We start from the raw sequence: 15,320 nt of genomic DNA, 5'->3' as shown, positions 1-15,320 counted from the left end.
CCACCCGTTCGTAGCAATTGCTACGAACGGGTGGGCTCAAGGGCTCGAGGCCGTCTTCTAGGTAGAGAGGCCTAGGTCTCCAATCTGCTGTCCTCAAAGTTTATTCCTCTTCCTTCTCCAAGGTATTAGCCTAAACATAATATGCAACAATATTGCAACGCTGACTGACGAACGCCAAGTAATATTTGGCCAATGTCCAAAAAATGAAGAATACTTTTCCGGTATCAGCCTTAACGGTGAGACAGATTACATTTTGTTGAATGCTGAAGTCTGCTTCAAGTTAAATATGGACTTCTCGAAGGAAGCCAACATATCGAGAATGCAGTGCTGGTTTATTTCATAAGGTCACGGCTTGATATAGTGGTGTATGCATTTTATAATTAGTCGCTGAAATGTTTTCTTTCTTGTTACACATTGCAGCATTAGATGAGGAACTGAAAAGCATCGAGTTGTCGGATAACATATCGGTGTACCAGTGTAAGACGTTTCAGTTCACTAGGTTGTAAGGCATCGCAAATATTACGAGCTGCGCTTAGCAGACGGACAACATACTGCCTTGCACGTTATTCTGTCTCCGCCTTCTCACGCTGTACACAGACCTGTAATAAGTAATTAAGCCAGGAGAAGAACATCGGAATGCGTTGCGTGTACATGTCCAATTCTCAGGTGACAGAACAGCATTTGCTCGCGTCGCAAACGTATATTGGCACCTACAGTACCGAGTGCCTGTTGTATTACGTGCAGCTCTTTCTTATCCTGGAGGGTACATGCTGGCTGGGAGTTCTCACGCTGTTTTACTGCCTTTCTCGTACATATGAACGGAGATTGTGGTAAGTACTACCAGGCAATCTAAGCCGGTCATTACTATCGTCAATACCTCGCATCCTGAGGGCCCCTCCCCCCTCATTGATGGTGGTATGACCTGGAAAAGAACAAATCTTCTTGGTCCTCATGCAACAATGGTGTATCTTTATTAATGCCATTTTAAAAAGTATTGCTACGTGGTTTCTCTTGTCAAGAATACCCACAGAATGCTTAACAAAACACCAAAATTTAGGCAAAGCAATTTCTGAATGCCGGTATTAGCTAGACTTCCATTGTCCATCACTCCAGTCCATCGCCACTTGATTGCGGAGAGGGGCGACACCCGTTATTCCCCTCTTCTCCACTCTTCACAATGGAGGGAGTTGGACCATTCATATTTCTTGAGTAGCTGATAGTTTTCTTCATAATTATTGGCTACTTGTACTTGCACGTGGTGGCGAAACAAAATAACATTTTTATGCCTCAGCAACGTAACAAATAATGTAAGGTACAATATATTCCCTCCAAAAGAAACGCGCTTTATGGCCTATCATCTCTCCAGGACATTGTTGCCTATAATTTCTCTTATTACTAACCATTCGATCACAGAACACTGCGAAAAATTCCCACACCATCTCCATCGCCATCGGTGGATGCAATTATTTGAGGAAAAAGCAGGTATTATGGTTGCTTTGAAGGAGACCGCTGTTTGAAGAGAAAATTCAGAGCCGAGGGAATCGCCAAAGTTCTCGCTTTCTTTTGTTTCGAATGCACTGTTTCCTAGCCCACGGCTCTAGCTGTCCAACGGCGCGCATTCTGGATACTCGAAAGTCTATAAAAAAAAAACGTGCTGCGTTTTGCAGATCACGGTGGCCTCAGGCAGCGTTCAACTGTTTGCAACGTGGCTGCTTGTTGCCTGCGTGCTTTCGTCGTAGACCAAGCGTGCTCTTGCTAAATCAAATCGTTCTTCAGAATTTGAATCTGCAACTAAGTGCAGAAGAGTTAAGAAAAACGTCCAACATTATGTCCATGACATTGCTTTTCAGATTTAATAATAATAGTGGTAACCGCATGCTAGGTTTCCTACGCCTCAACTTTTCTGCTACCGTTGCCGTCAAATCGCGACTGTACAAAATCCCAGTCATGCCGAAACTCGAGCAGGCATGCTTATTTGGCACCCAAGCCAGGCAACATTAACCGATATTGGTGAGTCTATTCAGAACGGAGGAGTTATCACAAATATATATATATATATATATATATATATATATATATATATATATATATATATATATATATATATATATATATATATATATATATAATATCTCTTCCATCTTTCCATAAATCGACTGTTCCAGCTTATCCTGCCACTTTTCCCAGGGTCAAATCTTACAAGGCCCTCCTAACTTCATCGCTAGTTGTATACGAGTAAGTAGCATTTCCATCCTGTTCATACCTACTTACAATGAATATGGCGGCCGAAACGCAATGCACTTCGAAGCTCTACGAGCTTTCCTCCCTTCACAGCACGTTTCTAAATTATCACTGAGTAAGAAACTAAGGCATCCAAATACTGTGATTGCTTCCCATGGACATAAGCAAAAGCAGGATTGCTTTACTAAAACGAACCTTTTGAATCTTTTCATGGTTACTTTTCTAACCATCACGTAGGCACATACGAGCAATCGCCATCCCTCGGATTTGCGTGATGATCACTGCGTGACGTACGTAGTCGGACTGGAGAGATTTTCGGTCCCGATACAAAACATTTTAGTGTGAAAAACCTATGTACCACCTATTTTAATGATGGCCGAGTATTCATAGCGATATATTTTCTTCCGGCGATTTCAGTATACAACTCCGTACTGGCTACATCAAGTATGCAGCAACAATGATCTCATGCGGCAAACTTTCCTCGTGCAAAGAAGACAATAACTGTGAGGTTTATAGCATGTACTCAGAGTATGAGAGCACTCACCTAAGCGCTCTCTGTAATTTACTTACATAATCACGCAGCATTATTTAAACGGTAGTGCATCATAGTCCGCATTGTTAAATTTCTTTATCCAAGAGCCAGCACAGCGGCAGAAATCACGCAGCGCGGATCTTTGAGGATATTACAACGCCAAGACATAGCTTACCCCACGACGTCACCATACTTCTTCATCCATTCGCTCGTCACTGTGCCCATGCCCTGAAAGTAGAGTAGCTTAAATCAATGCCGACTGACTCAATGCTACTGTACGGGGTACGAAACTTTGTTGCAGTAGCATGTACCTTTTGTTAGCTGCCATAAGTACTAAATATAACACACACACACACACACACACACACACACACACACACACACACACACACACACACACACACACACACACACACACACACACACACACATATATATATATATATATATATATATATATATATATATATATATATGTATATATATATATATTAGAAAGAACGTGTGTTAACGGAGGCTGGGAAACTATTCTTACAAAGAAAAGCCAAATGCGTTTTGAAATGAGTCAATGTGGTCTGACAGGGTCACTGCATGAAACTTCCATACAGCCATTGTTTCATGGTCTGTTTGTTCCCTTCTTCTTTCTGCTTCTGTATATTCATATAAGGATCAATTGTGCAAAAGCCGGCGAAGTAGGTTGTCACTATTTCTGACATAACCAAGATCAATCATGTGAATCCAAATGGCCGTGAAACTCTGCGAAAACGTTCATGTAATAATAAAGTAAAACAAGCATTCTAAGGCGTGGATGTTTATGATGATATCGAAATGACTTTTTCAGCATCGGGCGCAAAAATTCTGGTTCCCTAAAGACAGTGTGTAGCTAGGAAAATATCTTGTGACAGGCGCGAGGGCAGTGGTACAACGTTACTGCTGAATGAAATCAGTCATCATTCCCGTTTTGTCTTTTCGTTGTTCTACTGACAGCGCATGGCAGGAAGTTCTTTTCGCACCAACACAATTTCATGATGTTGTTACCGTAAGCATGTATATCAGCTCCTCCCCGCCATAATTATGACGACACATACCTGATACTCCATTTTGCAAGTCTTACACAGCGGCAACTACTTCTGTGCGCCACAAGCGCGTAGCATACGTATTGGATTGCATGACGCGCCAGGGAGCGATATTATCTCTCGTAGCTGCATAATGAAGCCATTGTTTGCGTGATTTGCCTTCATCATGTGATCACAGCGAGGAGTTCACGTGATGAAAGCACTTTTGTACATGACCGTGATAGCCTGCAGTTAAGGCAGTTTTCCTATACGACGAGGAGTAACTCAGGATCAGTGAACCCATGTGGCCTTTCCAGAACTAGCAAGTGTACAGTAGGCAATGTAGGTACCCACCCGCATGACGTCATGACCTGGAGGAGGTGTATAGCAGGATAAGCTGTTTCGAATGGCGAAGGCATTGCCTAAACGAAGCGTCAGTTTCCGGAAATAGAAACTTGGCAGGCACGTGTGTTTTACCTTTCTCCGGATTTCAAGCAGGTTGCCGAAAATAAGGCTAGGCTCCGGCCCAGGTATGCCAAGTTCCTTGAACACCGAGAATTTCCTCTTCCTCCATCTGTACAAACTGAATAATGGGTACATCGTAGGTTTACAACTCGGCTGTATACTCATCTTACGCGGTTTCGTTTTCACACGAACGAAACTTATTAGAATCGTGCAGCGCAACTTCATTTTCAGTTGTGTCTATTCGACATTAGAGCTAAATGCACTCTTCCTTAAGAAAACGTCAAATAGGGAACTACCGAATGATAAATGACCTGAAATTTAATCCTACAGGTGGGTGCGAGTCGCCTTTACGTGGATTCCAATGCCGTCGTAAGTCATATTCATCCAATGGCCGCAGGTTTTCACGCCAGCATGCACAGATTCTTGAAGTCAGCACTGATCAAGACGTTTGCGACCTAACTGACAAAGAACCTACCAAGGGAACCATTTATGTCCCATAGATGCCCATAAAACGTCACGTTTTATACATTGCACACATCCTATAGGTAGCTACATTTCTCCAAACATCAGAAACACGCGCTATCCATAATCTAAATTCCATCCAGATCGCGTTGTTGTAATGTTGAAAGGATGTCACAGCTGGACATAAGTGGTCTTTAAAGATGTTCCTTTTAGGGATGCAGGAGGCTTACGGAACAGCTTATGGATTTTCCCCGTTCAGGCTTTATAATGTGCTGGCTACCTGCAATTGCCCCTGCAGATGTACTATCGAATATAAATGAAATGTGAACAGCTGTGTGCTTCGCCGAAGCATAACTGGGGTAAAGCACTGTGTGCGGCGTTGGCCAGCCATCATTGTACAAATGCACGCGCATGTGTACAATGCGGGGTCACTGGTCCTAGTGCGATTGCGTCAGCTGTATTTTGGTTCAAGCTTGTTTTCTTACCCCGCCATTTAAGTGTGATGCCTATCTGCGATTACTGTTAACGTGGCTAGCGCTATGATTGCTCCTTTCGTGCAATACATTTATGGTGCTAATCAAATTACAATTAGACCCTGGCAATTTGGACGGTGGTATCAAAAGCAAAGCAACGCACGTAGGAAACTGGATGCTTGCCAGCTATATCACGCTACAGCTGCGGCAATAGTGCTAGCCACCATAAGAGCATACTGCCAGCTGGAAATGGCGCTGCCACAGGAAGCCGATCCCACCTGGCACTTCGGCAAAATATGGGTGACCTCTGTCGCAGTAGGACGAGCAGCGCTGCACTCGGCGCGAGAGCCACGCGCCCGCGGATGTGTGACCGACGAAGTGCAGTGTACAGTCGAGTGCGATTTGAAGGTTGTCGCGCGAGCGTAGACCGGGAACGCGAACAGCGCCATTGCCCAGAATTCTCTGCCGAGGCGAGGGAGGTAACAGGCCTGCTACCCTCACTCTTTTTGCTGTTCCTTCAGCAGCCGTCACTCCCTGCTGGGCTATCAATTTCTTTCTTTTTCTTTTTTTTTGGTTCTGCGAACAGGCAGTGATCGCAGTGCGCACGACGTATTCATCGGTATTATCTGAAATTGGACGTTACGAAGCTGTATCTAGCCTATGTAACGTCATTGCTGCTGAGCCAGGAAGAATGGGTGACCAAGAACATTAGCTTAAGCCCGCGAAGATACGAGGTAACCAAGTCCACACTTTATCGCAACAAATGGAAAGCTTAGAATAGAGAGAAAGGGCGGTGAGTTTGTCGCGGGGTGATGGTTGCTGTATGTAACAGCGAACGAGGGAAAGAAGAGTGCGAAATCATGATTTTTCCTGTCCCGAAACCGGCCGCCAGGTGCCTGGAGTGCGGAGCTGGTTGACGCTCGCGAGATAACCTTCAAATCACGCTCGACTGTACCTTTATTTATGCGCCGCCTACACGCGTCGCTGTCGGCTTTCATTTGTTCTTTATCGTACACCTACTGAGGCACACTAATGCCACAGATACCGCCATTGTCGGGAAGCAGCTGGTGACCTTGTTTGAAATGTTTTTTTAAGTGTAAACGTGTAAATGTAGAAATATAAATTGCAGTACTCATGAGGTACCTTTCTTATTACTATTATTATTAAAAGGCTCATGGGTAGAAAACTCCGATGTCCAGCACAATGACACAATATTGCGGTTGAACCGTTGACCTTAGTGCTAAATAGGGCGAAGCGAATGGGGGTACACTTCATTAAAAAAAGTTTATTGAAACGCACGACACTACGACCTGTGGTGGGAATTGAACCCACTTGGAGATATGGCTGGATCAGCCATATCTCCAAGTAGGATTCTGATTAATATTGTGAAGGTCGACAGTGGAACCCACGACCTTCAGTGGGAGTCGAACAATCAACGTTTGGTGTTAACGCAAAGTTATTATGGAACCCGAAGTCGCCAGCCAAGATGAAGTTATGGGGGAATCGGCCATTTCTCCAAGTTGGATTCCAATTGATATGGCTAAGGTGTTAATTAAGGTGAAGTTAATTAGGATAGAGTTGAATAAATCATTCAAACCGACGATTATTGGTGATAATTAGGAAGAATAATGAAGGCGTGGATAAATAAAGTAGAGTTAATTAGGCAACTCAATCGCACGACTTTTGGTGTTCGGGGGATGGTAATTAAACACTGGTAATTAGGAGCGAGTTAATTACGGCACTCGAACCCTCCAACATTGGTGGAAGTTGAACTCACGAACGTTGGTGTAGATTGGGGCAAGGTTAATGAAGGACAGGTAACTAAGGTCAAGCTAATTAGGGCACTCGAACCCATGACCTTTGGTGGGAGGAAACAAGTAATAGAAAATGCATTCCAGTTTATTTATTTATTTATTTATTTACTTATTTACCCACAGCGCCACAGTGGCATTACAGTGGGGGGGTTGTACAAACGAAAAAAAATATTACAATGGCAGTCACAATGACAATGCAAACACTTCATTGTCAGTAATATTAACAAGAAATGAAGATAAAGCATTCCATTTTCGAACAGTGTGAGGAAAAAACGACATCTTGAACATATCGGTTCTTGACCTGAATTCACGATTATGATCAACCCGCTCGGATCTGTAGTGTGGATGAAAAATGTACTTCTCCCTAGGAATAGCAATCTTACCGTAATATATGTTATGAAAATATTTAAGCCTTAACTTTCTTCTTCTTACTTCAAGGGGTTCCCATTCTAATTCCTGTTTTATGCCAGGCACACTAATGTATCTACTATATTTCCCAGAAACGTAGCGAGCCACTAAGTTCTGGATTCTTTCTAATTTTTGTCTGTCAGTCTTTGTCGGCGGGTCCCATACAGTACAAGCATATTCCAACGCGGACCTAATATATGTTTTAAATAGTAAATCCCTAAAGTCTTGCGGAAACATTCTCGTGTTACGGCGCAAAAAACCCAACATTTTGCAAGCTTTCCCAGCAACATAATCAACATGTCGATGCCAACATAGTCTTGAGGTGATGTACACACCTAAATATTCGAGAACAGTTTCCAATAAGTGGCCGTTTAAGTTATAGACGTAATTAGGTACATTCTTTTTCCTCGTGAAACACATGTGCACTGTTTTTTGCAAATTTATATTCATGTGCCACTGTTCGCACCACCGGTGCAATGTATTTAGGTCTTCTTGCAAAGCAAGCGAATCCTGGGAATTTTTCACTTCTCTGTAGACCACACAGTCATCAGCGAACAGTCGCATGTGGGAAGTAATATTCTCTAATATGTCGTTAATGAACACAAAAAAAAAGCAACGGTCCCAAAATTGACCCCTGTGGGACGCCTGACGTGACCGAAGTTGCATTTGATTTGGCTCGGTTTATTGTGACATACTGACACCTTAAACTTAAATATTCCTTAATCCATTCTACAACCTTCTCATTCACATTTAAACAACGCAACTTGTGGACTAAGAGACCATGATCTACTACGTCAAAAGCCTTTTTAAAATCAATGACTATGCAGCCAATGATGCTACAACGATCCATAGCTTCGCATACCTCATGAACAAACTCGTTTAGTTGTGTAACACAGGATTTCCCTTGCCGGAAGCCGTGCTGATTTGGATTTAACAAGGGATTGAGATGATTCATTATGTTCGTGTATAGGATGTGCTCTAGAGTTTTACAGACATCACTTATTAAGGATATAGGACGGTAATTAGAGACCAATTCCCGAGGCCCGGTCATATGAATAGGGACCACGCAGTCAACCTTCCAATCTACAGGAAGAGAACTAGTGAGCAAAGATTTCTTGAATAGGAGAGCTAAAAAAGGAGATACAGATTCGGCACACAACTTTAAAAGGCCATTGGACAAACCATCAGGGCCTCCAGCTTTGGACGCATCTAGTCGCTGAAGTAACGCAGTAATTCCCCTTTCATCTATTTCTATGGGTGCCATAGGATTAAGCTGAACTGGCTGATAAGGGATGTCACAAGTTGTGCTGGGCCGAAATACCGAACTGAAAAAATCATTGAAGGAGTTTGCTTTTTCAAGACTGCCGTCTATCATGTGGCCATTCTGCGCTATGGTTGGAATGCCTACATTATCTTTACCATAGCGTTTGACGTACCGCCAGAATTCCTTTGGGTTCTTTTGGAACCTTGACGAGAAGGAGTCAAGGAAGCCCTTTTTAGCTTTTGCAACAGCCATCTGTAGAGCATTGTTAGCCGCCTCTAAGTTTGTTTTCGTCAAGGGGTTTCAATTCCTCTTATATCTTTTAAACGTTCTTTGGCATTTGTTATGAAGGCGTCGTAAATCAGCATTGAACCACGGTTTATTCTTCCAACGCCTTGGCGACTGCACCCATGAAGGAACAAACCTTTCCTGTAAATCTAACATTTGGTTTTTGAAACTAAGCCACAGATCATTAACACTGCAAGTTTCTGACAAGGCCTCGTAAAGCGGAAAGTAAGCTTCTAACGCTAAGTCTATTTCTGTAGTATTAGCTTTCGAGTAATTATATATCTTCCTTGCTGCACTCGATTTTGCTTTTTCATACGACACCTGCTTTTGACAGAAAACTGATTCATGATCACTGATTCCTGGCAGGACTGAAGTGAACGAAACCCAAGCTGGTCGATTTGTCAGTACTAAATCTAATGTATTGGTTAGTCGAGTTGCTTCGGTCACCATCTGGGTCAATGCGAAGTCATGCATGATGTTTACGAATTCTTTCCCTGCACCAGAAGCAGATCCGCACGAGCTCGATTGTTGATTAAAACAGAGCTCTGGTAAGTTGAAGTCTCCTCCTATCACAAGACACTCTGCTTGCATCATTTCTACCGTTTTGTACAATTCTCGCATTATATCAACCGAGCTTCCAGGGGGCCTATAGAAGGAGCAAACAGATAAACCTTTCCCGTTTGGCTACCTAATCCGGCACCAGACAGCTTCGCATGACCCAGCTGGCACTTCAAGACGGGAGCAAGATATAGTATGATGAACTAATATAAAGACGCCCCCTCCGTGACTGTTCCTGTCTTTCCTGTAGCATGTGTAATCAGCTGGAAAAACTTCACTATCTCCGATATCAGAATGGAGCCATGGGAATGACACTGAACCAATGAGAATGACAAGCAATTTATTGAATGTCTCGTGAGCGCCCAGGCTTCTGCCTCGATACGCTCCTTGCCAGCGGCCGGCTGGAAAACAGCAGCAGCAATTGGTATCTGTACACGGCCGAATAATGGCGGTGCTCCATGCTTGTGTGCCTGTGACGGTTTCTGAGAGGCTTACCTCGCTATCTAGCACAGATTACACTGCCCTGAGTCCACAATATGTAGTGCAGTGTAGGCTAAACCGTGCGTGGCGAAATACCGAAGCGACTAATTGGGCAGCAAAATTTCACTGAACCTTGTTATAGTAGGCGTGTGCCATCGCAAATGGCGAAGCACCATACTGCCGTCTCCATGTAAACTTAAAGCGCACTTGACTGGTCATGGGAAAGGCTGCAGCATCTGCTAAGTAGTGTATTCGTGACTTCTTCCAGGACATTAGGTGTTTGCTATCGCCTGATCCTCGTCTTGAAATATGGAGTCCAGGAGCTAGCACAAATGTGCGTATGTTTTTTAGATTGAGAAGACCGGTTGTTCATGGTGTACAGTTTGGTTGCTTTTGCCTGTGATAATCTATACCAGGCATGATTTTTTCTCTGAACTACGCTATCTTCCTGCGTTCTTGTGAGAACTGAAATGGCAGGTTACCGATGAAAGCACTTTTGATCCTTGAAACTTGTTAATTGCCAGTTACTACAATATTCTGTGTAGTTCGTAGCAAGGAAAAACATAAAAACAAAAGTCTACTCTTTGTGCTGTAACACCAACCCCACAGAGGTCATGCTTCATCAAAAAGATAAGGACAAATGCATAATACCTACAAAAACAAATGGGAATCGAGAGCAACAGAACTATAGTAAAAGAAAAGTTTAATTTATCTCTTTGGGTCCGTTATCTTGTACAATATTTGTCAGGCTGAACGACTATTGTACGCTTTGACTACTCATGTTGCGGATATTCAGCAGCCTGCAGATGGATGTATAGGAAAATTTGCTAATTGCTGTGAAAACCACTACAACGATTTTGCTGGTTTGCTGAATAAAGGTATCAAATAGAGCAGGCGGACAATGTTCTCCTAAATTAGTTGCTAGCTATAAGGCTGAGGGTAGTGGCACGATACCTGTAAAAAATCGTCGACAGCACTGCCAGACACGCCACTGCGAACATCGTGGAGTACAAAATGAACGCCGTTTATCGCGACGGAAAAATTTTTTTCCTGCCGTTCTCGCTTACGCACTTCCCCTGCCACTCACTACGCACCTCTCGTTGACGTCATCAGTGGAATGCCCTCGACGGGACCATAAACTGCAATTCACCCAGCGCCTGCATGACAGCTGCATGGCGCCTCTAAATTTCATCCTGTGAACGCAGCACCCATGCTCAGGCGCCTTCTCCATATGTTACAAATTACGTGTGCGTTCATTGGCCTAGACCTATATATGTGTGTACGTGTCCGCGTGGGCGCGCGCGTGTGTGTGTGTTTGTGTGTGTGCGTTTGCGTACCACCATGTGCCTGTAACAGGCCTCAACTTCATTATGAATGCAGCGGCAACTTGTTAAATCCTCTTAATAATAAAAAAAACGCAAAACATAATACTCCGCTGTATTACGCCAAGCGAAATGCGCAGTATAAGATCCAGCATACCGCCGAAATTTCCCAGTACAAGCAGACCCCTGCTTCGCTGGGTTGATCGGTTCAACTCGTCTTTTGACAATAAAATCATGGAGGAAACGGAGACAGACAGAAGAAATAAACATAAGCTACAGTGAGCTAACTAACAACAACCATTTCTCTTTCGAAAAGAGCAATGGTTTTAAGACGGTTGTTATTTCCATGCATTATTGCAACAGCAAACATAGGCTCCACGCAAATGTAACTGGATAATGATGAGGTATACCGGGATTCTCTTTGGAGCTGGCCCGGGTCAAACAGCCACCTAACCTGCTTGATTTATTTAGGTTTTACTACATCTATCGTCATGCAGGCTTATGCCTATATGATCTCTCTCATGTCACAGTTGAAAGCACTATCCCTGTTCAAAAATAACGTACAGCGCAAAGGACAAGGACAGTGATAGACGCCATACGCAGCGCTGACTTCCAACAAGATTTTATTGCGTTACCACATCGTGTGTATATATACAAGAAGAGGCATGCGCAGAAAATGTACGATAGTCACAGGGGGTGTCCTAACAGCAAGTCATTCAACTAAGAACATGGTCACCTGAAAAAATAAAAACTAAGCATTACGATTACTATCGGTTTAGAAACGCGACTTCACCAGGGGTCAGCGCGATTGAGGGCGCACTAACGCACATACTGCCAAGTTTTCTGATGAAATCGGCTTCCACAATTTCCCTGGTGAGTTGTGAGCAGTGTCTCGCTAAAACTTGCGTATCTTCAAAGAATGGCACGCAGCCGCAGTCCCGGCAATGAATGCCCAAGTGGCCCTGTACAGTGCTGCGGACGTTGTTACAGTGCTCTCTTAGTCGATCGTTTAAGCACCTGCCCGTCTGTCCTACATATTTACTGCCGCAAGACAGGTGAATTTGGTAGACTACATTACTTGTGCATGTCACAAACCGTTTTCTGTGCCCGACAGAACAACAACTCTGATGCGATTTAGGCGCGTTTACACGCCTACAGAGCTTTGCCAATTTTTCCGGGGCTGAGAATACGAATGTGATCCCTGCACGCTGCCCAATTTTCTTCAGCCTATGGGATACATCATGCACATATGGCAGCACTGCAAACCTGCGTCTTTCAGCCCGCTGGTTCCCTGATTGAGCGGGATCATCACGTTCTGTGCGCCTCAGAAGCTGTTCCGCTATGGCTGAAATTAAGGCCGAAGGGTAACCAGCCCAAGAAAGACGATCAACCTGAGCAGCAAGACTATGTTGCATCTGGTGTGGGCATGATTTATTGAGGCTGTTAATGAGACATAACTTTATAATACCTCGTTTAACGAGTTTTGAGTGTGCGGAGTTAAAGGGCAAGAGTGGCTTCTTACTTCTCGGTTCGAAGCACCAGCACACATGTTTGTTAGCAAGGCTTAGCCTGAGATCTAGAAAGCGCAAGGAATCATCGATGGGGACCTCATACGTAAGTTCTAGAGGCTCCAGCTCTTTCTTAAAGATATCCAAGACTTCAGAAACAGCAGGCTCAAAAGCGGGATTAGTACAATCAATATCAATCAATATCAATATCAATATCACAATCAATATCAGGTAGTCGTCCACAAACCTGCACACCTTGACAACAGAGGACGCGGCTAGGTGACCATGAATATTGCGATCATGATGAGCTAGATAAATATCACTTAGTACGGGCGCAAGACATGATCCTATACATTTGTGATATTTACAAATACAAAGTGATATTTACCTAGCTCATCAAGATCGCAATATTCATGGTCACCTAGCCGCGTCCTCTGTTGTCAAGGTGTGCAGGTTTGTGGTAGACTACCTGATATTTATTGATTGTACTAATCCCGCTTTTGAGCCTGCTGTTTCTGAAGCCTTGGATATCTTTAAGAAAGAGCTGGAGCCTCTAGAACTTACGTATGAGGTCCCCATCGATGATTCCTTGCGCTTTCTAGATCTCAGGCTAAGCCTTGCTAACAAACATGTGTGCTGGTGCTTCGAACCGAGAAGTAAGAAGCCACTCTTGCCCTTTAACTCCGCACACTCAAAACTCGTTAAACGAGGTATTATAAAGTTATGTCTCATTAACAGCCTCAATAAATCGTGCCCACACCAGATGCAACATAGTCTTGCTGCTCAGGTTGATCGTCTTTCTTGGGCTGGTTACCCTTCGGCCTTAATTTCAGCCATAGCGGAACAGCTTCTGAGGCGCACAGAACGTGATGATCCCGCTCAATCAGGGAACCAGCGGGCTGAAAGACGCAGGTTTGCAGTGCTGCCATATGTGCATGATGTATCCCATAGGCTGAAGAAAATTGGGCAGCGTGCAGGGATCACATTCGTATTCTCAGCCCCGGAAAAATTGGCAAAGCTCTGTAGGCGTGTAAACGCGCCTAAATCGCATCAGAGTTGTTGTTCTGTCGGGCACAGAAAACGGTTTGTGACATGCACAAGTAATGTAGTCTACCAAATTCACCTGTCTTGCGGCAGTAAATATGTAGGACAGACGGGCAGGTGCTTAAACGATCGACTAAGAGAGCACTGTAACAACGTCCGCAGCACTGTACAGGGCCACTTGGGCATTCATTGCCGGGACTGCGGCTGCGTGCCATTCTTTGAAGATACGCAAGTTTTAGCGAGACACTGCTCACAACTCACCAGGGAAATTGTGGAAGCCGATTTCATCAGAAAACTTGGCAGTATGTGCGTTAGTGCGCCCTCAATCGCGCTGACCCCTGGTGAAGTCGCGTTTCTAAACCGATAGTAATCGTAATGCTTAGTTTTTATTTTTTCAGGTGACCATGTTCTTAGTTGAATGACTTGCTGTTAGGACACCCCCTGTGACTATCGTACATTTTCTGCGCATGCCTCTTCTTGTATATATACACACGATGTGGCGACGCAATAAAATCTTGTTGGAAGTCAGCGCTGTGTATGTCGTCTATCACTGTCCTTGTCCTTAGCGCTGCACGTTATTTTTGATCATGAATTACCAACTAGCCCAAGCAACCACCCTAGTTCACTATCCCTGTACTGTGCCGTCAATTACATATGCCCATGCCTGGGGTTCTATCCATCTCTTCCGTTCTTTTTTCCACAGGAGCTCCAAACCTGTCTAGCTTATCTCGGCGGCTGACCAGCGGTGCTATGCAGGACGCCCGGATTTTGACTCTCCTTTCCGTTTGCTTGACGGCAGTCAGTGAACAAAAATAGTGCGGAAAGTGCGATAGCAGCCAATAATAATATGCGGAGGTAAAGCCATGTATGTGAACACGAGCACTTCATTAGCATGCCGCTGCCTCGTTTAAAACGCAGATAAAAGGACAATACCGCACCCAAGCACCCCTTATTACTGGTTTCCGCATAGCGTTTGTCGCCTTACGTAGGTTAAATGCAAGGACATTTGCGGGGCGTTATGGTGGGCGTCTCGAAAACGTCTCAAACGTAAGGAAGACATATGAAAACAGGTTGCCGTCGAGTGTCCCGCGCCAAGCGTATATAAGCCAAGGAAGTCCATTAGCAACCATCCTGTTGCTATGTGGGCGTGTTTTGCTAGGCCTACGGGCGCCGAAATCGGCAAACGAAATCAGAAATTGGACGTGCTATGCTCTCATAAATGACGTATCAGGTATGTTTAGAGGAATTCAAAGCTTACTTCAATAGTCACTGGCAGTTAACAAGAGTGGGAGCGGTAGCCATCACGATAACTCGCTCTCAAGCGCGACCACGGGTGCCGCCATTTTCGACAACGCTATTCCTTAGCGTGCGTAAAAATTACTAAAGTTAAGCTCGCCAAATAACGTACG

The 15,320-nt window shown here is 44.1% G+C and overlaps 1 protein-coding gene across 1 annotated transcript in view; it reads right to left on the bottom strand.

Moving 5' to 3' along the window:
• The window catches only part of LOC135914550 (cytochrome P450 3A43-like), a 143,341-nt gene that overhangs the window by 19,432 nt on the left and 108,589 nt on the right, over positions 1–15,320 (bottom strand). Inside the window, exon 9 of the mRNA XM_070524647.1 lies at positions 2,949–3,001. Coding sequence (XP_070380748.1) covers positions 2,949–3,001 — 53 coding nt within the window. The remainder of the gene's footprint in view (positions 1–2,948; positions 3,002–15,320) is intronic.

The sequence above is a fragment of the Dermacentor albipictus genome, chromosome 8 (genome assembly GCF_038994185.2).
Source record: "Dermacentor albipictus isolate Rhodes 1998 colony chromosome 8, USDA_Dalb.pri_finalv2, whole genome shotgun sequence".
Lineage (NCBI taxonomy): Eukaryota > Metazoa > Arthropoda > Arachnida > Ixodida > Ixodidae > Dermacentor > Dermacentor albipictus.
The sequence above is the reverse complement of the archived record's forward strand: the minus strand, read 5'-3'. Positions and strand labels throughout refer to the sequence as shown.